The following is a 23,953-nucleotide window of genomic DNA, read 5'->3' on the forward strand; positions in this document are numbered from 1 at the left end:
GAAAACAAAAAGCAACCATTGAGATTCAGAAATTCTTTTTGGTTTATTATGACATATTTCTTTAATATCACATGATATGCCGCTTTTTTAATCTCTGCTGGATAAGATTTTGTGTCATACAAAACGTTTAGGGTGTGGCCATTATGATTTGTGGCCTAGTGTTGAACTTATATACATAAAGTAAATAAAAATGTAGCTAATATATATGAAAAAAAGCCAACATTTTTTGGTATCTCAAGAGGATATGAAGACCCAGCGGGGAGCCACTTATTTACTGCTCACATTTTATGACAGTCATCGAGCAAAGTTCATTTATAAGTGATCTGTCATCTTCCGCTGCAACAGGTGAGCGCTGAGGTTTGACTTTCCCATTTCTCCAGACGTCCTCGCACTTCTCCAAAGTTCTGGACGAGCTTTAATCATGGCCACAAACGTCCAAGAAAACATATATGAACAAATCAACGAGAGGACCGAAAACATATATGAGAAGCCATATGAGAAGCCGTATGAGAATATAAACAGTGACACAGAGCCGAAATATGAGAATCAAGACGCGCATGAGGAACCGATCTACAGCACTCCAGACTACATGGATATGAGAGAAACAACTGAGGAAGACGCTCAGCTTTCACCCTCCAGTGAACGAGGAGAGCAGCTCGAAAGCGAGATAATGGTGGCGTCTCTGCAGAATGGAGATGGATACGGGTCTGGAAGGTCTTCATCTTTAGAGGGAACTGGAGACCCTTGTGATGACCAGCCCTCACTGGTCCACGAAGACCTGCTTATGGCTTACAGTCTCCCAGAAGACACATCTCCAGAACCTGAGGAGGTAGTTGACTACAGCTTGAAGAACGTGGAGAACAGCGACGTGGAGGAGACCACTGCGGTTACCGACCCTACCCAGCCTGAAATCGCGCTTTTTGTCAAGGTAAAGGCTGTTGGTTTATTTAGGGCTGCATTTATGACAACTGCATAACATAACCAGAACTTTTTTAGCTTATTTTAAAGAAAGTATTAAAGTTGGCGTTAATATATTTTAGAGTCTAAAGGTCAGTTGGGTGTGGTTTGTGATAGTGATGTGGTTTGTCATATTTCTGCTTACCTTTGACCATATAAGACGGTGTGAAGACAAAATGAATGTCAATTATTCACTTGATCATTTTTATGCTGAAACCCTATTTTACCTACTAAATTATTATAGGTTACTCTAATCTTATATCTTTTAATAACGCATAACAAATTCAATTTTAGTATATAAACTCAGATGTTAAATACTTATAATTCTATATTTTATTTTATGCCAAATTAAATAAAATTAATATATTTTGGGACAACAAAACAACAAATTAAATGACATTTGATTAGATTTAATTTATGTTTGTTATACATTTTTAAGCATATTTACATAATTAAATAAAGCGTAATTTAGTTTTTAATTTTATTTTTTAAGATACATGAATACAGCTGTGATCCACACTCAAAATTCTTCTAGGCACTTTATTTCATATTTTATCACATTATTATTAGCCTATTATTATTAAGATAGACAAATTAGTCTTTTTAAAAAATAATATTACAAATTATAACACATTATAATATTCATAATTATCATAATCACAACACAATTTGTTAATCAAATTGAAATTAGTTTGTTATTTGTTAATTTTTCTTAAATTTTATGTGGCATTGTCATTTCAATCACAATATCTCTCACACCTCATCTGGGAAACAGTGGCTAGTGGTTCTTTGCATCATGAATTCATACTATATTATTATCTAAATTAAAAACGGTTTTGACATTAAAGGGGTGGTTGATTATGATTTCACTTTTTTAACTTTAGTTAGTGTGTAATGTTGCTGTTTGAGCATAAACAACATCTGCAAAGTTATGACGCTCAAAGTTCAATGCAAAGGGAGATATTTTCTTTTAAAGAATTCTCTGTTTAAGGACTACAACAAAGGGCTGGTAGGGACTACAACGAGCTTCTTCCTGGGTTAGTGACATCACTAACCCTAAAAATTTGCATAAACCCTGCCCCCGAGAACACGCAAACAAAGGGGTGAGGCCATGTTATTGCAATACAGTATGTAAGACAAATGCAATAGCATGTCATAAAAGCAAGATGACAGCATAAGTTATAACCGTAATTAAACTAAACTACTGTTCTATCTTCATGCAGCATATATTCTCTGGCTCTATAGGCATCTTACTACAGTTCCCACATGAGCGATTTATAGATGACAGAATATGCTAATCAATGACTTTAAGATAGTTAACTCCACATCAGCTACATAAATTCAACTAACCATTTAGAAACGTCCTGTTGCATTCTACATGTTGTCACTTCTTCTTGAGTGTCTCCATCATTGTCCGACTCCGGTTTGAACATAAAAGGCTGAACAGTTTCTGACATTTTCAGTGAGTCGCTGCAACTTAATCTCATGAGAAAACGTGTGTATTTTTACGTAAAGTGTGGTTCTACCACACGTACATTTACTTACGTTTTCATACACACAAAAACGTACAACATTGACGTATTTATAGCACTAAAACGTAAAAATACTTACGTATTAACAGCAAAAAAAAAAAAAACGTAAATCATGTAACGTAAAGTGTGAATGTATATTAATTCCTATGTATTAATATTAAAATCGTGGCTTTAATGATTTAACGATGTTTTTAGTCGAATTTATTGAAAGCAGTTTACTCATCTACATAATATGAAATAACATTTCTGTTCGTGACTTGTGCTGCTCGTTTCGGAGGATTACATAATGTTAAACAAGACTACAATTTGAAACCTTATGAATAAAATTTCTGTAATTGTTTAACCATTTTGTAATATTTAGTTTGTTTGCTGTGAGACACAGAAGGCGTTTTCTCCTATGCAGCGACTGACAATACAACCATAAGATACACCAAAGCACAACATAAATTCACAAATCACATCCATTTTATTTGTTCACTGTTCTCAAAATCTTTAGAAGCCATATGTTTGTAAGGAACAGATCCAAATTCAGCCCTTTATCCATCAATCTTCATCTTCATTCTCAGCAAAAGCGACCGTCAAAGCTCGCGCTCGTTATGATTCAATTTTGAAAGTAGCGCCACCCTCGAGAAGCGTTACGACATGGTTTACGGCACTGATATCGAACGCTCATTGGTTCTCACCTGCTTCGTCACAGATTGCGAAATGCCGTGTTTCAGTGAATTGACATTTGAAATGAGTGCGCGCCTTCACGGAGAGAAGCCGAATTTATCATATTTTCATGGATTAATAAGTTAAATTCTGCTCTGTACCCTATACCCTATACCCAAAAAATAAATTATTGTGATTACGCTTGTTTATCTGTCATTCTTTTATTTATAACAGTAGGTAGTTTAAAGAAATGGTTATGGGTAGGTTTAGGGGTAGGTGTAGGATTAGTGGCTCAAAATATCGTTTTAATGTTATATTTTTACTAAAATGGTCATTTTCCTACACATTTCTGTTCTTTATGTTTTATTCTTTTAACATTCTGTATAAAATGGGTAGGTTTAGGTTCGGGATGGGGTTTAGGGATCTTACATTTATCTACAAAACGATAAAATGGAAATTATACATATATCTTTATGACATGAAAGATACGTAAATATTTTACGTTTTTTCGCTGTAAAAGCGTAAGTATTTTTACGTTTTAGTGCCATAATTACGTCAATATTGTACGTTTTAGCACCTTTCTAAACGTACAAAAATGTACGTTTTGTGTCTTTGAAAGTTACGTATTAATACCTACGTATTAACAATGAGACCAGGCTGGTCTGTGTGAGGTAATCGGCGCTGCTAACGCAGCTCTTGAAACTCCGTCCTCTTATTGAGGGCAGCAGCTCATTTGCATTTAAAGGAACACACACCAAAACAGCGTTTTTGCTCACCCTCAAAGTGACAAATTTAACATGCTATAAAAAATGATCTGTGGGGTATTTTGAGCTAAAACTTCACATACACACTCTGGGGACACCAGAGACTTATTTTACATCTTGTAAAGGTGGCATTATATGACGCAAAAAAAAAAAAAAAAAGACTGAAATGCTCTTAAAAGAAGTTATGGATGTAAATATCTCAAGCAGTTAATGATTCGGTAGATAAAAATCAATGTTAAGCACAATGGCCTAAAACTTACAGAAAAGATTGGTTTGATTCATTCAGATACCATTTTCCTCTTGATCATTAACTTCAACAGAGCTTTCAAAAGTTTCTGTGCTTGTTCACAGCCTGTGTATGTCAGTAGTTAGACCTCCTGAACTGATTGCGTCACCGTTCATTTTTCTTTGAAAGGTTCACTGTGACAGGCAATATGAATAATCATTAACTTGGGGTTCCGTACAGTCATGGAAACCAGGATGAACTCCTGACTTGAGGAACAATTTAATCTGTGTACATGACACGGTCACTCAGCCGACTGAGCAACTGTGATTCAGGCTCATGTTCATGCTTATATCACATTCCATGACAAACATATCACACCAACAATGGCATCAAAAAGAATTTTATTTTTATCGGTTCATGATTGAAAATGAGATACACTGACATGGATGCACCAGTGAACATAGCATGATAAAGGTTTTGTCCTTAAGAAACCCTTAGGAACAATTCAAACATTACATAACTATTTTATTGCCACATATAGTCATAAAAAAGAAGGAATAAAAGAGTGTAAGTTGTTGTTGAGTAGCACAACATCAGACCGCTTTCGTTACAAAGTCTGAAAGAGAACTCACATAAATGATTGCTAACAAAACAGCATTTGTCAAGTAAATATTGGCCTTGGTTATGAGTTTAATCTTATTGGCTGTGCTTAAACACCACAATGACCTGCTGAAGGCAGATGATTATGATTTAAATTGACATAGCCACCTTTAAATGTTACAGATATTGGTGGTTAATGATTAGATTCAATATTGACATAATTAAAACTTCTTATGTTTACAGTTTGTCTACTCTTGTTATTAAAAAGGGTACAGTTGCATCAGTATTGTTTCCTGAGTCTCACTGAAACCACTTTAATGAAAAATGAAAACGCTGTCATTAATTACTCACCCTCATGTTGTTCCACACCCGTAAGACCTTCATTCATCTTCGGAAGACAAATTAAGATATTTTTAATAAAATCCGATGTCTTAGTGTGGCCTCCATTACCAGCAAGATAATTAACACTTTCAATGCCCAGAAATTTAAAACAGTTCATGTGACTACACTGGTTCAGCCTTAATGTTATGAAGTGACAAGGATACTTTTTGTGCGCCAAAAAAACAAAATAACGACTTTATTCAACAATATCTAGTGACTGGGCGATTTCAAAACACTGCTTCATTCCTTTACAAATCTTTTGTTTCGAAATCGCCCATCATTAGATATTGTTTAGCGCACAAAAAGTATTCACATCGCTTCATAATATTTGTCACATACTTGCAGGGATTCAGACGAAGGCAGAAGATTCAAGTTCAATACAACAAAGTTTAATATAAATCCCAGACAGGCGACAGCAAATATTTGACAATACTGGACAATGAACTGAACTCAGGCTGGAACTTAAATACACAAAGGTAAATGACAGACAGCTGTGAAGATTGTTAGTGTCCATGGTGACTGATGAGTGGTGGCAATGTGGAACAGGGAACACGAGACAGGAATGACAACAAACAGAAAGTCCATAAACAGAACATAATGGTGACAATATTAAGGTTGAACCACTGTAGTCACATGAACTGTTTTAAATATGTCTTTAGTAGCTTTCTGGGCATCTGAAAGTGTTAATTGTCTTGCTGAGAATGGAGGACTCACTGAGCCATCGGATTTCATCAAAAATATCTTAATTTGTGTTCCGAAGATGAACAAAGGTCTTACGGGTTTGGAACGACATGAGGGTGTGTAATTAATGACAGAATTTTTATTTTTTGGTGAACTAACCCTTTAAGGGCCCGTTTACACCAAGGACGATAACGGCCAGAGTCCACACCACAACTATAAAGATAACGGCACAGAGAAACAATATCGTTGGAATCACTTTTAGAACGACCTTTTTTCCAGCTGATGAATGATATCATTGACAGCCAATCAGAATCCCTCCTCCTTTAAAGAGCTTGAGGCTTTAAACAGCTTGAGCATTTAAAGCGGCAGCCGACAAAACTGCAGCACGCACTTATAATAAACAGAACAATATTGTCCATTAGTGTGGACGCTAATATAGTTATGATTATAGTTATCTTTATAGTTATCAGTTCTTGGTGTGAAAGGGCCTTATATAGGCCATAAAGAAAACAACTTGGCTCAGCCAAAACACTCCAGCAAATGTGTACCATGCAGAAGTTAAATATTCACTGCAGTGATTACACTGATCCTGTTGGGAACTGAGCCATGGAAAAAAAGGTGGCTCAGTTTGAGACTCATGCTAAGGGTATCTCTGTTACTGAGAATATTTCATTGGAGTCACTCTGAATCTCTTCATTCACTGGCATTAATTAACTCCTATTCCAACGCATCTAAGGTGAAAGGTGATCTTATAATGCACTTGGACACATCAGTGAAGTAACCTGAGGTTATAGGGCGTTTGAATAACTAGTAAATTAAATCTATTTGCTTTTACATCAAAAAGTGATTAACAAAATATATTTTACTGGGAATTTACTGTATGTTAAGCCACTGTTAGTCTTTCCTGTGTCCGGTTTAATTTACAACAACAGTGAATCATTGTTACTTGCTATGAATAGTCATGCATATATTTACAGTATATATAGACAGTATATTTTAAAAAAGGAGGAAAATAATTTACCGCTTAAAACTGCATCCTACATTGTACCATGAATATTGTAATTTCTTCCAGTAGAGAGGGCTGTTTAGCTGACTTTGATAAAATGCCAATGCATCTTTCTGCTTTTAGCTCACACATTCTTTTCCTAGAGTGTGATGATGTTAATAATGTCCATATTCAATTCATATTCAACGACTTTATTACTAGGGCCCTTAATAAGATGTAAAAGCATAATATAATGAGATTTAAGACAGACCATTTAGCAGGATCATTTTAATAAGACACAGCAGTTGTAGTGTGTTGTTTCTAATCACTACTCATCCTTAAGTAGATGGTGGTGGAAATATGAGATGGGAGGAAAAATAGTAAGTCAATGCTTTTGTGTTCTCTCGCAAATGTTTTGTTTTCCAGAGAAACTTTGCGTTTGCTCGCAAAACCTTTGTGTTCCCTCGCAAATGTTTCACGCTCCCCTGAGAAACTTTGCTATATTCTTCTCCTCAGATCCTCTCAAGCTCAGTCAGGTTGCATGGATACCTTCGGTGGACAGACATTTTCAGGTTTCTCCAGAGATGTTAGATTGGGATCAAGCTCAGGCTCTGTGGGCACATTAACAAGGAGGCTAAAGACTGCAGCCTCTAATGTCAGTTGCTAGTGCGCCTCTTGAGGCAAGGGGAGTGAGGTTTATCTGCACAGCTCTTACTAGCTGGCCTCTGTTACACTCACCCCCCTAAATCTCCCGCCCTGCTCTGTGCGGGCTTCAAACCCGGGTCTCCAGTGTGGGAGGTGGGTGCGCTAACAAGGAGGCTAAAGACTGCAGCCTCTAAGCAGTTAATTACTGACTAATGTTGTATTATATAATACCAACAGGTGTCAATAGTCTATCTTAAAGAATTAGTTCACTTTCAAATGAAAATTACCTCAAGCTTCTCTTAGCTTCAGAAGGCCTTTATTAACCCCCCGGAGCTGTGTGGAGTATGTTTATGATAGATAGATGTAGATGGAGGCACTTTCTTCAGCTCATGCTCGTCAATCCCGTTCACTGCCATTATAAAGCTTGGATGCGTCAGGATATTTATTAATATAACTCTGATTGTGTTCATCAAGAAAGAAGAAAGTCATATACACCTAGGATGGCTTGAGGGTGAGTCAAGCTTGGGGCAATTTTCACTTGAAAGTGAACCATTCCTTTAACTGCATATTGTCTATTACATTTTTATTTTATCATTTGGCAACATATTTATCCAAAACGGCTTTCAGAACATTCAAGATTGAACGTTTTGTCAGTATGTGTGTTACCTGAAAATGTCACAGTATCACTAGAGGTGCATGCAATATTGGAGAGAAGTTGCACTGTAATGCACTACGCATGTAAAAGTTTAACCACAGTCACTGCTAAAATTCTGAAGCTAAAAAAATGGGCCACACATAGTAATGGTGGTTTACTTGTTGAGTATTCACATATCATTTTCACTCATATCTAGGATAGTCGGCTATATTTTAAGAAGCCAAATGAGTATTCTTCATTTCACAGGTTCATATCAGTCACGTCCGAAAACTTTGAACGCAAATTCGCGCTATAAACCAAAGCCAGCTCATAAAATATTTAACAGGGAATCTTATTCTCCTGGGCACCACATGATGATCAAATATAACCTGCCGTTGCCTGCCAGCGTGCTGCCTGTGACTTGGACTGCATTAAAAATGCATGCGGCTCATTCCTCTACTCTTGAGTTTCTGGGCCATGAACATGTCACATAGTTATACAGGGACAAGATGGCGCACGAGTTTAGTGGCGAGACTCTAAACAAGAAGCTTATTTACAAGGAGCTTATTTATCTTTTTGATGAGAAATTCATGAATTGTCTGTGTTTACATGTAATATATATGCATGAACTAAATATACTGAATCGAGTGCCCGTTTTAAAATGTAAATCTCCATAGATGTTTCAAGGTCATCTCTCAACATCATAGTTCTGGTGTATTCTCATCTGTCACTCAAGCTCATCAGAGCTATTTGTGGCAGGGGCGGGGCAAAGTAAAGCTCCACCCCCAACTAAAGCCTCTCACCTATTCCTTCTCTTTTACATCATCCCTATTTGGGAGAGAGCTAGATTCACCTTTCATCTGGGTTTGAGCTAACATCACAACACCTAGTGCCATTGGCTGCCCGTCAAGAACAGAACAAACAGAATTTAAGTGAGCGAGGGTAAATGTTGACATTTACCCCAAAATATCTGCAAAATACTGCTGGGAGGATGTAGGTGACAGATCACAAGAGGTACCTGAATCAAAAGTGTCTACAATGGGAGACGGTCAAGAACCTGATATTGAGTTATTTGTCAAGGTAAGGAAAAATCTAGCATTAGAGTACGCAGAAGTAAAGGCATTTTTATGGAGTTCTGAAGCTCTTGTGATGTCAGTGTAACTCAATAGTTGTTCTAGAGTAACATGTGCATATTTGACTAGGGCCATGACCAGGTTGTAAGTAGAGTGATGTTTGAATGCCAGTAGTTCTCGCACATTGGTTTACAGATTAATATACCCTAATATACTTCGCATTCTGATTTTTTTTTTTTTTTCAGAGATGCAATGATATTACAAATTTGGCCCATACCAATAAGCTAATAATTCTATTTATGTTGTGGCTAATAACTGATAAATGGCTGAAAATAATACTGTTTTGTCCAAATAAAACATACTATTTTATACTAATTAAAAATAAAACACTGAAAACTAAAATCTGGCATTTCAAATGCTAAAAGTGACACAACATATATAATGTACAGTATGAAAAATGGATTTGCTAAAGATTTCATTTAACAGTCTTATTAAATTTAATTATTGGTGTTTTTAAAGATTTAAGATAACTTTATGAAGGAAATAAGCATGCAGAATTAAATATTCAAAATTGGTCAATACATTTTTAATACTAACACCTATAAATTTAAATAAAAAATACTGACTATAAAAATATTATTAAATACAATAATATTGTCCAATAACCAATATGGTACCAATATATATCATGCACACCTAGATTTTGTCTTTGTTTTTAACCCTTAGTGGGCCCAACACAAAAAAGGTAGACATAAGATCTGCAACCATTATTAGACTACAATTTGTTTTCATCACACACAAATATAAAATAAATATAGTTTTTAAAAGTAATCTCCATCATTGCAAATAATGCAACAAATGTATTAGATCTGAACAATATGTGAAATGTCAGCAATGTATAATAATATTTGTAGGCGGCTATCATTGATAGCTTCTGCAAATTCACTTATGAGAAAGCAAACATATGCATACACTGACAAAGCAATTATGATGAAAGTCATTTGATTAAATTGGAGGATGCATCTCATGTGCCAATGGCAGCTATACTGAAGCAACTTAAATAATTAAATAAAAAAGAAAATGTTTGAAACAAACAATCCTCATACAGGCACTAATCTTTGTATTTAACAGCATAAATACTGAACACAAGGCATTGTCAGTCAGTCACACCCCGGTCTGTTTACAGCCCTGAACTGCCGTCCAACAGAGCAACCGGTCCTATAGCAAACCGGCCTATTGTCCTGCACATTCTAGATTGTAGCTGCTCATTGTTCTGCTTCCAGTCCTCTGTCTGCTCTGAATTTGCCAGAATGGACAGATGAGTGGAACTGGAAGTGTCCTGACCTTTCACATACCATCTGCCTCATTTATCTGACTGTGTTATGCAATGCATTGTCTCTTTTGATTCCTTTCAAACCTTGTAATAAAATAAACTGTATTAAATTAGAAAAGATGCAACAAAAGTATTTTCACTAGCGGTTTTGGTATACCTATTATATATTTGACAGTACGCTCCTCATGTTCTTCTCACATCCAGGACTGTGGTTAATGAATGCAGTGTGCATAATTCATATTGTGCTGGGTATTATGTCACAGTGTAAGCTATAGCTGGTCTCATACTAGCGTTGCCACTGTTTTGGGACACCTGATCTATTCTACTGCAGAGATGTACAGTAGCAGTGTGAATGACATTTGCATTGGGGTCATTTATACTCTCCATAATGAGGGACTTTAGTGTTTATCACAGAATAAGCTCAATTAGAGTAACTGTATAATTTGTATATTTGTAATACAAATTTTTGAGTAATTAAAAAAACCAAAAATTTCACATTTAAATTGATTTTAAAATGAGCATAAGCACAATTGTTCCTGGTGCTTGTCCCAATTTAGTAGCGTCTAGCCTAAAGGCAGAGTTTTTTAAAAGGGAGACTGCGACCTCTATGGGGTGAATGGCGGTACTGCAGGGGTCTGCCAATCTAATGATCTAAAAAGAGTTTTTGTAAAAAATAAATAAATAAATAAATAAAATGTGTTAAACAAAAGTACAATATTAACTTAAAAAAAATGTTTAATTGTAAATAAACTAAATTATATTTTTTTTGTTCCTGAATTAAAAAAAAAGTAACAATGTGTTAAGGCATTTACTTCACGAAATTATGAATAAGGATGAATTATTTAGCCCTAATAATTTTATGGTTAAAACTGTTTTGTAGGTTTTAACAAAATCCCACCAAACCACAGGTATAATTTGTACCATTGTACAAAATAATGTACAAAACAAAACACTATGAGTTTTTGAGTGAAATTGTTTGTATCTAAGCAAAACACAAGAAATAATAATAATAATAATAATAATAACAACAACATATTTTTATCATTTCAAGGAACACAGCTCACCTGCAATACATTTCAATTATTGGAAAACCTCTCGTATGTCTTCTGAGATTAGGTATTCATATATTTACATGTAGTAAGTGATTTCTGAATTACAAATACACATTTCTGAAAAATGCTATTGAAAGTGGGTCGGACCCAAGCACTACAACATACTTGTAGCAATCAGCAGTAGGGGGCGTGTCCACTTATAATGTGGGAGGAGAGAGAGTGAGCAAGAGGGAGATTTGAAGAAAAAGAGATGGCTGAGAGACATTACAAAAGAGAAAATGTCAGTATATTTTGCAGTAATATTTGAAAAGCTTTCCAGCGCTGGAGAGACCTAAGCGGGAAGGCCTGAAAACGGGTGCCAAGGTTGAGTTTATTCTGCTCTATACATGAGTAACATTGGTTTTGCAGTGTTTCACAGAAACTGTTGTTGTGATGTTAGCTATAGTAACAGGACAGTTTTGAGTGTCATTGTTTGGCTGGAGTTGGTGTGCATTCTCACTTTTATATTCTCTTGTGTACTGTATGTTCATTTTTTGCTCTTCCTTGTCATTTGTTCATCGTCTTCGCTTTATTTTTCACAAAACATTATTTTGCTCTGCTTCAGACATCCATCCATTAAGACATCTAATCTTGCATTGCGTGTTTGTGCATTTTGGGGGCGGAGCAATGAAGGGAGGGGTGTATTTGTTTGGGTTGATTTCAAATATCAACAGTATTTTTCAGAAATCACTTACTGTACCTTTAATACAGAACATAGATTGTTAAAGGGTTAGTTCACCCAAAAATGGAAATTGTCATTAATTACTCACCCTCATGTCGTTCCAGACCCGTAAGACTTTCGTTCATCTACGGAACACAAATGAAGATCTTTTTGATGAAATCTGAGAGATTTCTGTCCCTCCATAGACAGCTACATAACTACCACTTTGACTCTTTAAAAAGTTCATAAAGAAATTATAAAACTAATCCATATGAATTGAGTGGTTTAGTCCACATTTTTTGAAGAGACACAATCGCTTTATATGATGAACAGATTGAATTTAGGCTTTTAATCACATTTAAACATTCACCAACTCACACATCAGTTGTGGTAAACGGAAGCTCAATCATGTTTGATTGACGTGTGAGAACCAATGAGGTTCGTTCTCGTGTTATGCAGCACATTTGACCTTCTGGAAGAGGTTTGTTTTCGTGTGTCAAGCAGTGTCGGTTTATGTTCACTGATCAATGTTTATATGTGAATAAAACCCTAAATTAAATCTGTTTATCATATGAAGCATTCAAGTCTCTTCAGAAAATTTGGACTAAACTGCTCAATACATATGGATTAGTTTTACAATCTCTTTATGAACTTTTCGAAGTGTCAAAGTGTCAGTTGCATAGCTGTCTATAGAGGGACAGAAATCTCTCAGATTTCATCAAAAAGATCTGCAATTGTGTTCCGAAGATAAACAAAAGTCTTACAGGTTTGAGTGAACTGTCCCTTTTACACTTTACTTAAAGCTTTTATGTATAATGCATTATAAAGGTATTCATAATGTACATTATAATGCATTGTATGTTCTCATGAATAAATGTAACCAAACTTAAAATGCATTATAATATTTGCAAATTCCTTGTTACATCTGAAATTGTCTGTTTGTCATGTGTTTTAATGCATTATACTTTCTAAAGGTGTTCAATTATAATTATAGGTATTATAATTGTGGTTACAATTATTCATGAGAACATACGATGCATTATAAGGTGCATTACAAGGCATCAAAAATACCTTTATAATGCATTACATATAAAGGCTTTAAGTAAAGTGTTACCCATAGGGCATTGATGTGTGGTTAACTGATTTTAATTGCCTAAGCCATGACTAAATAAAGGCTTTTTACAAATTTACTTAAAAATTTCCTTGTAGTTTGACTTCAGGTAAACTCTTTTCTCAATGTCTATCAAAACATTAAAGCAGCAGCAGGGGGCGCTATGACACTTTATCATTATTCTCAATTCACTCTCTTCCCTCTAGAACATAAGGACTGGTCTCAAACATGTTACCTGACATTAAGATAAATGAAGACTTACTGATAGCAGGAGGTGATATATATGTAAAGATGTATCTTTGTGTTTGTAGGCTGGTTGTGATGGCGAGAGCATCGGAAACTGTCCGTTCTCCCAACGCCTCTTCATGATCCTCTGGCTCAAAGGTGTGGTCTTCAACGTCACCACTGTCGACCTCAAGAGGTGAGAACTTTATTAATCTGAGATCTAATGACATGAAATCTGCATAGTAAATATCAGTAACAAATGCCACGTTTATGTTATTCAATAACATTTTGATTGGACATTAAAATGGAAAAACCTAAAAAAAAAAAAAAAAGTAGTATATGTATATGCAGACAGTTCTAGGTTATTAAACATTGATATTGTTAAAATATAATAATCCATTTTTAATCCAGAAAATATAGTTCAAAATTGTATTCATTGCAAATATGAAAATGAAAAATAAAAAGAATGGAAAAAGTGAAGTTAAAAGAAAAAGAATCTAATCTAATTTAAAAAGAATCTATCTACATTTTTCTGTAGTGCAAGAGCTGGTTGAGTAATACTAATAAAATGAAGAGATTCATAAAATATATAATTTTTTTTTTGTTCAGGAAACCAGCTGATTTGCACAATTTGGCTCCAGGCACTCACCCTCCTTTCCTGACCTATAACGGTGAGGTGAAGACAGACATTAACAAGATCGAGGAGTTCCTGGAGGAGGTTTTGGCACCACCAAAGTAAGCTCATTTTTACAAATACACTTGAGATGGCTGTATAGAAACTCTAAACCTGCGGTTCTCAACTGGTTTTGCTTCAGGACCCAAACACAGCACCAAAATTGTTTAGCATACAAAAGTAAACAAACATCAAACCTTTAAATCTATTTATATTACTAAGAATGGCGTAGCTAGCAAGCATCACAGCCTGTGAAAATGAATAGGACAAGTTATCAAAATTTAATTTTAATTTTTTTATTATCTATTTTATTATTTTATTAATCTTTTTTTTTTTTTTTTTTTTTACCATTGCCTACCATTGTCCATGGCCTACGACCCATTTTTAGGTCACAACCCACCCGTTAAGAACCGCAGCTCTAAGGATTTTTTTCCCCCTTTGTAATGTATATTGTATTAAACATCACATTAAACCACTGTGAACTAGAACTGTAAAGAATACTGACACATGTTTTTCTATGTACCTTTCCTTGTGTCCAAGGTACCCCAAACTTGCAGCCAGGAACAGGGAGTCAAACACAGCTGGGAATGACATATTTGCAAAGTTCTCAGCTTTCATAAAAAACACAAAGCCAGATGCGAATGAAGGTATGCATGTCAAACTGGATCAAACTGATTGAATGAATGAATGGATATATTGTGTTTTGGTCAGTACACTGAAACAGGGCAAAGTTAAATTCGGTTAACTCTATATGGAATCCATTGTGCTGTAAACATACCTACGTATTTTACCACTAAATTCTGACTAGTGGTCATGTTTTCAGTAGGGATCTGCCAATATTGACATTTTGGCTGATATGATAACTAGAATTTTTGTTGTGGTCAATAGGCAATAACCTATGATGGCTGATATTATAAATATTTGCAGTTTTGCCAGAATTTAAACAATGTACATATGAAACCTGGCAGACAAAGAAAATACTTTTTAATAATAATAATAATAATAATAAAAAAAAAACGAATTTATTGTATAGAAATATTTAATATTTACACTACCTTTCAAATGTTTGGGGCCAGAACATTTTTTTAAAGAAAATAATACTTCTTTCAGCAAGATGCATTAAATAGATAAAAAGTGACAGTATAAAGACATTTATAAAGTTACAAAAGATTTCTATTTCAAATAAATGCTGTTCTTGAACTTTCTATTCAAAGAATCCTGAATGATTTCCACAAAAATATTAAGCAGAACTGTTTTCTATATTGATAATAAGAAATGAATAAATTACATTTTAAAATATATTAAAATAGAAAAGAGTTATTTTAAATTATAATAATATTTCACATTATTACTGTTTTTACTGTATTTTTAACAAATAAATGGAGCCTTCATGAGCATAAAATAAATCTTTTTCAAAAACATAAAAAAAACCCAAAACATTTTACAGAAACTTTTGAATGATAGTGTATATAATATTAAATATTATATATTGTATTAATATTATAACATTGAAAAAAACACGTGCTTCCAATATCAAACTAATCAGAATAACACCAATATTTAAAAACATTAATATTGACCAAATCTCATATGGTCACCAATATATTTACTGCCCAGCCAAAAAGAAAAAAGTCGCTGTTTGGATTTAAAGTCTATGATTGGATCATTATTACAGTGATTATTATGTTTCTAGCATGTTATATGTTTGGGAACAGTTCTTCTAACCCTAATTGATGGAGTGTGTAGCTTTACATTTCTTAAACAACCATGTAGGAAGACACATCATGGCCATATTCCAGGATGACAATGTCAAGATTCATCAGGCTCAAAATGTGAAAGAATGGTTAGGAGGGAGCATGAAGAATCATTTTCACACAATCATTTCACGCAATTTTACAAATTTTTACTCAAAAATTGATGCACCTCTTGATGGAAATAAATGTTGTGATGTTATTTCCATCAAGAGGTGCATCATTTTTTTGGTTAAGATCTTGTATTGACAATGCAAGAGGTGAGCACTCTGTAAAGTCTACTCCAGCACATGCCAAAGACTTTCAATGAATTTAAGGTCTGGACTCAATTCATGTGTGAAAATGATTCTTCATGCTCCCTCCCAACCATTCTTTCACAATTTGAGCCTGATGAATTTTGGCTTTGTCATCCTGGAATATGGCCATGATATGTCTTCCTACATGTTATGTTTTCAGAATTCTTGGCAACTGATTTTACAATCAAATACTGTGCAAAAACACTGGTAATTAAAAAGAAGTGTGATGTTTTGTTAGCTCTGGAGAAGGGTTTGACAAAGGCACTCAAGAAGCTGGACGACTACCTGAACAGTGCCTTGCCTGATGAGGTAGATGCCGACAGCATGGAGGAGGAGAAGGTCTCCAACCGCAAGTTCCTGGACGGGAACGATCTGACTCTGGCAGACTGCAACCTGCTGCCAAAGCTCCACATAGTGAAGGTGAGCTGAACCGCTGAAGGGGACTTGTCACTAGCAGATGGCCTGCAGTGTTTGGGGGGTAACCAAGGAGGTCTGCAATACCTGGAGAGAGTTATCCGTTAGCATCTCATTCATCACAATGGCAATTTTGGTGGAAATTTGGACTCATGGAGGACAGTCAATAGAAAAGATGCTGTTTGCTGCCATATGGTGTAGTTATAGCATTTACCAGCAGGGGGCTATGCTATCAGCAAAACCTCCATCCATAATAATGCATGTTACACTCTTAAAAAGAAAGCTGTGTATCTCTTCTTGGTGTGAAAAGGCCTCTCAGCGTATAGATACAGCGGTGCATAAACAGAAGTCAAATTAAAAGCATCTTCAAATGTAGGTTACATTTCTTTTTAAACTGAATTATTTTCATTGCTCTATTTTTCCATCCATTTTTTTGCAGGTCGTTGCCAAGAAATATCGTAACTATGACATTTCCAGCGATTTGACAGGAGTGTGGCGTTATCTGAACAGCGCGTATGCACAAGAAGAGTTCACCAACACTTGTGCCGCAGACAACGAGATCGAAATGGCATATCAGGATGTGGCTAAGAGGCTGAAGAAGTAAACGGATCAACAAATTTGACTCAACCAGACTTGGGGTAGATATTTTCTTTGGGAAAAGATGATGTTTTCCATGTAATTCAAAACTATTGATCCCAAACTACAAGTTAGTAGTTTCTTTCATCCAGGGCCCTGATAATCAATCATCCATTGAATTAAGGACTGGTGCTCTGATATACAGTAATTATGAAACACCTCATTTGCCTGTCTGTGAGAACTGCGACTCAGATGTGAATCCAAAATATCAGCCCATACTTACCAGCTCTCATTTATCTGTTGCTCATATAAATATCGTCCTAAGCAACTTTGCTGTTGTCTCTATTTAAAGAGACTTCACATTACTTTTTTCTGTTCTTTTTTTCAGCATAGACAACAGTTCTTCTTGTTTCCTTCTATTTATCATATCATGCACTGATTCTTGAGATATGGGACAAAACATGTTCCACTGCATCAGAATGAATCAAATATGATCACTAATTGATCCAAAATATTTTTGATACATAAACTGCCGCTCAAAATGTTGAAGTTGGTAAGATTTAAAAAAAAAAAAATGTTTTTATGCTCACCAAGGCTGCAATTGTTAATACAGTAAAAGCAGTAATATCGTGAAATATTATTACCATATATAATAACTTTTTTTCTATTTTATTATATTTTAAAATGCTGTAATTGCAGAGCTGAATTTCTGGCATCATTACTCCAGTCTTCAGTGTCACATGATCCTTCAGAAATCATTCTAATAGGCTGATTTGCTGCTCAGGAAACATTTCTTATTATTATCAATGTTGAAAACAGTTGTGCTGCTTCATATTTTTAAGGAAACTGTGATACATTTTTTCTGGATTGATGGATGGAAAGTTCAAAAGGATTTATTTGAAAAAGAAATGCTTTTTAACAATGTAAAAGTCTTTGCTGTCACTTTTGATCAATTTAATGGTGAATGAAAGTATTAATTTCTCTTTTAAAAAACTTACTAATCTCAAACTTGTAAATGTTAGTGTAAACTTTTTTGTGTTTAACCTGCCTTGTCCCAGTACTCAAGGATCAGAGCATTACATAACCTCTCTGATTTTTTTATCAGTCATACGTACATGACAGTTGAACAAGCTTGCTCACTTTCACTTCTAATATTGCATTCCGTTATGTTGTTATTATTATTTGTGTATAATGCATGCAAAGATCTAATGTGAGCTGCAGGATAAACTTAAAGCAGAAAAGTTGGTCTGTCCTAAGCAGCTTCTAAAACTAATCAAATATGATTTCTGGTTTTTGTACGTGTTTCATAGGTTTTTGTTTTCTGAATGCGCACTAAATGAATGATTTAATGAGGATCTAATTTAATATGTGCCTTCATTAGAAGAAATGCAGTGTGGCAAATACAGCATATTAATGCTGTTAATGATCATTTCTAGCTAAATATCCTGCTCTTTTATTACTTATTAAAAGCCACTAACAGAGTTTCCGTAAACGGTTTACAAAAAATTCTCAATTCTTCACTGCCTCATGTAATTTCTTTGTAAAGTACAAGTTGTTCAGACTTTCCTCTGTTATTTCTCAGAACTCATATCATTTTGTCTTATCTCAAAGTGTTTAACATCAATCAACGCTGGATATATCATACTTAAATATTTATTCACAACCCCGTTTATGGGAAATTAATGAGCTGAGGTGGAAAGGAGATTCACGACACACAGCGGTCCACCGAAATGGAGAATAAGGAAATCTGATCGGGCGTCCGTCCAGGTCTCCTCCTCTCCACTTAACACTGCTGGAATATCATAGGGCCCATGATAGGTCCTTGTGGAGCTCCTGCTCTTGTGTGGTTTGGACAAGCGTTTGATATGAAATGAGAGTGTGGCGCCAGAGAGGCCTATTCCGAATGAAGCTCTATGAATAAAATAATATTTTCACAGTTTGACTTGCATTATTTCTTTTTCCCTGCGCACACGTTTTTGCTAATTGATACCGTTTTATGGAGCCGTTTCTAAGGAAATGGATATTTATTGTAATTGAATGATGAGTGCTAATTTTGCGGTTAGGTTTCTAGATCATTCTGAGTGTGTTTGGACACTTAAGCCACTCAGAAAATGTATTTGGATGTCATTGAACTAGATCTATCTGTCTATCTGCCTAGATACATTTATGAAGATGATATATATATATATATATATATATATATAAGGTATATACTGTATATTTACTTAACGTGATGATAGAGCCATTACGTTAGCTGATGGTATGTCACAGACATCTAAACTGGGTTTCATTGTCCATTAAATGCAAAGAAACCTACTTTGATCTGGTCGTTTCATCCTTGGGCAAAGATGAGTGATGTCTGCTAACAGATTTAAACATGAGCTTTCAGGCCATGGATCAAAGCTCTCCCTTTACTTCCACTCTCTCATTATGGCCAAAAGCCATCCAAGCCTGTCTCTATTTTTCCTTAAAAGAGCCTCAAAAGTCTCCCAAGACCTGTGCCCGTCAGATTTACAATAGGGAACGGGACTATTTACCCGAAGTAGGAGCCATCCAGAAATAACAGTGCAGAAAAATAAATGGAGCCTGCTATATTTTTCCACACAAGTAAGAAAATATGCTATAGGACTTGTGCCTCGCTGGTTCGTAATTAGTTCTTAAACATTCTCCGCCTTGGATCTCTGCGTCCACATTCAGCGTTTCTGATAATATACAATGCGGCATTAATGTCAAACATGTCTCACTCTGGTTCAGAGCTGTAACTCTAATCTGTTTGTACAGACTCAAGTGATTCACAAGTCCTCAAGGAGGAGACCCTACAGAGACAGTGGCTCACTGTCTCTAGAGTAGATGCTTGGATTTGTCAATTAGCTACTTTTTAATTAAACTAAAAATAAAAATGTTGTCATTCAAATTGAGTTTTATTTTTTTCTACGCTCTTAAAGAAAATGTATTTTCTTTAAGGGCATCTATTGTTGAAGAAAATATATTGTGCATTGCACAAAAGATTCTTTATATTGGAAAAATGTTCTTTAGATTATTTAAATGTACTTCACACTGAGAGAAAAAAAAGGTTCTTTTATGAACTGTTCACTGAAAGATTTTTAGGGTAACCCAAAATGTTTGCAAAAACCCTCTTTTGGAACCTTTATTTTTTTTTAAGAGAAAACTTAGAAGGATTGTACCAGTAGCTCTGCTGCTCTTGTCTACATAATGAATGTGCGGCTACATTTACCGTTACTCTGTGAAATTTGTCCAGTCAGATTTCACTCATCATGTTCAAGTTGGTTACGCGAATTCGCCGCGCTGACAAACATAAAACTACTTGGTTTGAAAGTGACTTTTGTGTGAGCAGAGCTTCATACATCTTTATTTAACTACAGTATCTCACAGAAGTGAGTACACCCCTCACATTTTTGTAAATATTTTATTATATCTTTTCATGTGACAACACTGAAGAAATGACGCTTTGCTACAATGTAAAGTAGTGAGTGTACAGCTTGTATAACAGTGTAAATAAGTTGTATAACAACTTGTAAATTTGCTGTCCCCTCAAAAAAACCAACACACAGCCATTAATGTCTAAACCGCTGGCCACAAAAGTGAGTACACCCCTAAGTGAAAATGTCCAAACTGGGACAAATTAGCCATTTTCTCTCCCCGGTGTCATGTGACTCGTTAGTGTTACAAGGTCTCAGGTGTGAATGGGGAGCAGATGTGTTAAATTTGGTGTTATCGCTCTCACTCTCTCATACTTGTCACTGGAAGTTCAACATGGCACCTCATGGCAAAGAACTCTCAGAGGATCTGAAAAAAATAATTGTTGCTCTACATAAAGATGGCGTAGGCTATAAGAAGATTGCCAAGACCCTGAAACTGAGCACGGTGGCCAAGACCATACAGCGGTTTAACAGGACAGGTTCCACTCAGAACAGGCCGCGCCATGGTCAACCAAAGAAGTTGAGTGCACACGCTCAGCGTCATATCCAGAGGTTGTGTTTGGGAAATAGACGTATGAGTGCTGCCAGCATTGCTGCAGAGGTTGAAGGGGTGGGGAGTCAGCCTGTCAGTGCTCAGACCATATGCCGCACACTGCATCAAATTGGTCTGCATGGCTGTCGTCCCAGAAGGAAGCCTCTTCTAAAGATGATGCACAAGAAAACCCGCAAACAGTTTGCTGAAGACAAGCAGACTAAGGACATGGATTACTGGAACCATATTCTGTGGTCTGATGAGACCAAGATAAACTTATTTGGTTCAGATGGTGTCAAGCGTGTGTGGCGGCAACCAGGTGAGGAATAAAAAGACAAGTGTGTCTTGCCTACAGTCAAGCATGGTGGTGGGAGTGTCATGGTCTGGGGCTGCATGAATGCTGCCGGCACTGGGGAGCTACAGTTCGTTGAGGGAACCATGAATGCCAACATGTACTGTGACATACTGAAGCAGAGCATGATCCCCTCCCTTTGGAGACTGGGCCGCAAGGCAGTATTCCAACATGATAACGACCCCAAACACACCTCCAAGACAACCACTGCCTTGCTAAAGAAGCTGAGGGTAAACGGTGATGGACTGAGCATCTGTGGGGCATCCTCAAACGGAAGGTGGAAGAGCGCAAGGTCTCTAACATCCACCAGCTCCGTGATGTCATCATGGAGGAGTGGAAGAGGACTCCAGTGGCAACCTGTGAAGCTCTGGTGAACTCCATGCCCAAGAGGGTTAAGGCAGTGCTGGAAAATAATGGTGGCCACACAAAATATTGACACTTTGGGCCCAATTTGGACATTTTCACTTAGGGGTGTACTCACTTTTGTGGCCAGCGGTTTAGACATTAATGGCTGTGTGTTGAGTTATTTTGAGGGGACAGCAAATTTACACAGTTATACAAGCTGTACACTCACTACTTTACATTGTAGCAAAGTGTAATTTCTTCAGTGTTGTCACATTAAAAAATATAATAAAATATTTACAAAAATGTGAGGGTGTACTCACTTCTGTGAGATACTGTATATTGTGATAGTTTTGTGTGAAAAACAGATCAAATTTACATCATTTACATTCGTTATTTCACTGTAAAGTCTCTCTCAAATATGTGTTTTGTTTTTAATTCGAAATTAAATGCTCGATTAAATTTTAAATGATAATGTGTCTTTAACAAGTGAAAAACTCTAGCCTTAGCCTGCTAGCGAAGTGTACATAACTTACCTGTACCACAGTCATTTCTTCATGGAAGCAACTTTTTTATTTATGCCATGGTCACGTGATCCTGAGTGTCGTGAACCCTGGTGTGAACTATTAGATATTTACACATTTTAGTTTTTACCAAATGCCAAAGGATTTTCTACAACAGTCTTAACAGCTACATTTTCTTAAAAGTATGAACTGTACAAGGTATTGTAACAGCAAACTAGTCACTTCCCTATGCCAAGTTTAAAACCTAGCTTAAAGGCCCGCTGAAGTGTCTTGGAACGCGCAGTATTATTCAATGTGTTGACGTAATTTCAACTGAAACAGGAAGACAGGGCGATATATCGAACAGCCCCGCCCCTTTTTTAAAATAGCCAATAGCGTTTCGTTTATATCACAGCTCGGCCAGAGCGGTTAAACTCAGTAAAATCTCTGTTTCCTTTTAATATCTAACCGTTTATCCTCCTAATCTCCTCTTTCAGATGGGTCCGATACCTTTCGTGGTCTGAGCCGACTCGCGGATATGATCTGCTCTGTGCTCTTGTGTCTCTGGGCCAGAGCAGACTGTGCTCGCGCTGCGGCGGTTCACGTTATACTAACACACAAACGGACTTCATTCGTGTCTATGGAAAGCATATTTACACTGTCTGAATCAGTTCCTATTCTCTATATATTGCACTATGTGCCATTCACCATGTAGAAACTAGTAAATGTGTGAACAAATGACCGATTTCACCCGCAGCTTCAGTGTCTGTTGATAGTGTAGGAGGAGGCAGGACTTCAGATTCTAGAAAGCATTTGATTGGACAGAAGATTTAATGAGAAGCTGAAGTGTGATGTGATGTCATGGAAATCCGTGATCCATTTCAGAGGAAGTGAGAGACTGTAAGTTTTGAATGCTTATATCTCATAAATGGGAATTTTGTCATTGTTTTGGAACACACCGGCTTATTCATAACATTAAGGCTAACATATTCAAAAACTTAAGGGGGACTTTAAGGTAAGCTAGGCCTTTCTGGTTTTTCTTGCAGCTTTTTGCTCTTTCTGTTGCTATTAGCCTACATTTGACACTTAGTATAAGAAATTCTAATTCTAATTTACTAATTCTAGTAAAGAAGGAAAGAAATCATTTCATGTCATTATTTCATCACCCTCGTTTTATTTATTTATTTTTTTAATTATTATTTAGCCGTTGCAAAACATGTCCAGCAGATGGAGGTATTACAGCTTTACAACATTCTAATCACATTTTGACCAATGTGTCTGTGGCACAGCAGACACACATCTTAAACTGTACACTAGTGTGTTCAAACAAAGGTTTGACTGTGAACCAGATGAACAAAGTATTAAATTACCACAATCAGTGACAGTTGAGAATGAATCAATGTTTGAATGAGCGTCTGGTAGTGTCTGAGTGACTTGACCGTATAAACAACAGTCAGTTCTAAAGCTCGCAACAGTAAAAAATGGATATCGCCAGATTTATTGAGTATACAAAACCATATATTA

General features: G+C 35.9%; 1 protein-coding gene across 2 annotated transcripts; it reads left to right on the forward strand.

Annotated features, from left to right (window-relative positions):
* Window positions 1-311: 311 nt before the first annotated feature.
* Window positions 312-19,196, forward strand: clic5b (chloride intracellular channel 5b). Of its 2 annotated transcripts, none has more exons than XM_051875718.1 (6): window positions 312-928; window positions 13,637-13,746; window positions 14,160-14,285; window positions 14,764-14,870; window positions 16,509-16,690; window positions 17,124-19,196. In XM_051875718.1, exons 1-6 carry the CDS (start codon window positions 422-424, stop codon window positions 17,286-17,288), a joined length of 1,197 nt encoding a protein of 398 aa, XP_051731678.1. In that variant the 5' UTR covers window positions 312-421; the 3' UTR covers window positions 17,289-19,196. The 2 variants fall into 2 exon arrangements, with proteins under 2 accessions (XP_051731678.1, XP_051731679.1); XM_051875719.1 differs by lacking the exon at window positions 312-928 and adding an exon at window positions 8,907-9,136.
* The last annotated feature ends 4,757 nt before the right edge of the window (window positions 19,197-23,953 follow it).

This window comes from Ctenopharyngodon idella, chromosome 20, assembly GCF_019924925.1.
Source record: "Ctenopharyngodon idella isolate HZGC_01 chromosome 20, HZGC01, whole genome shotgun sequence".
In the NCBI taxonomy this organism is placed as follows: Eukaryota; Metazoa; Chordata; class Actinopteri; order Cypriniformes; family Xenocyprididae; genus Ctenopharyngodon; species Ctenopharyngodon idella.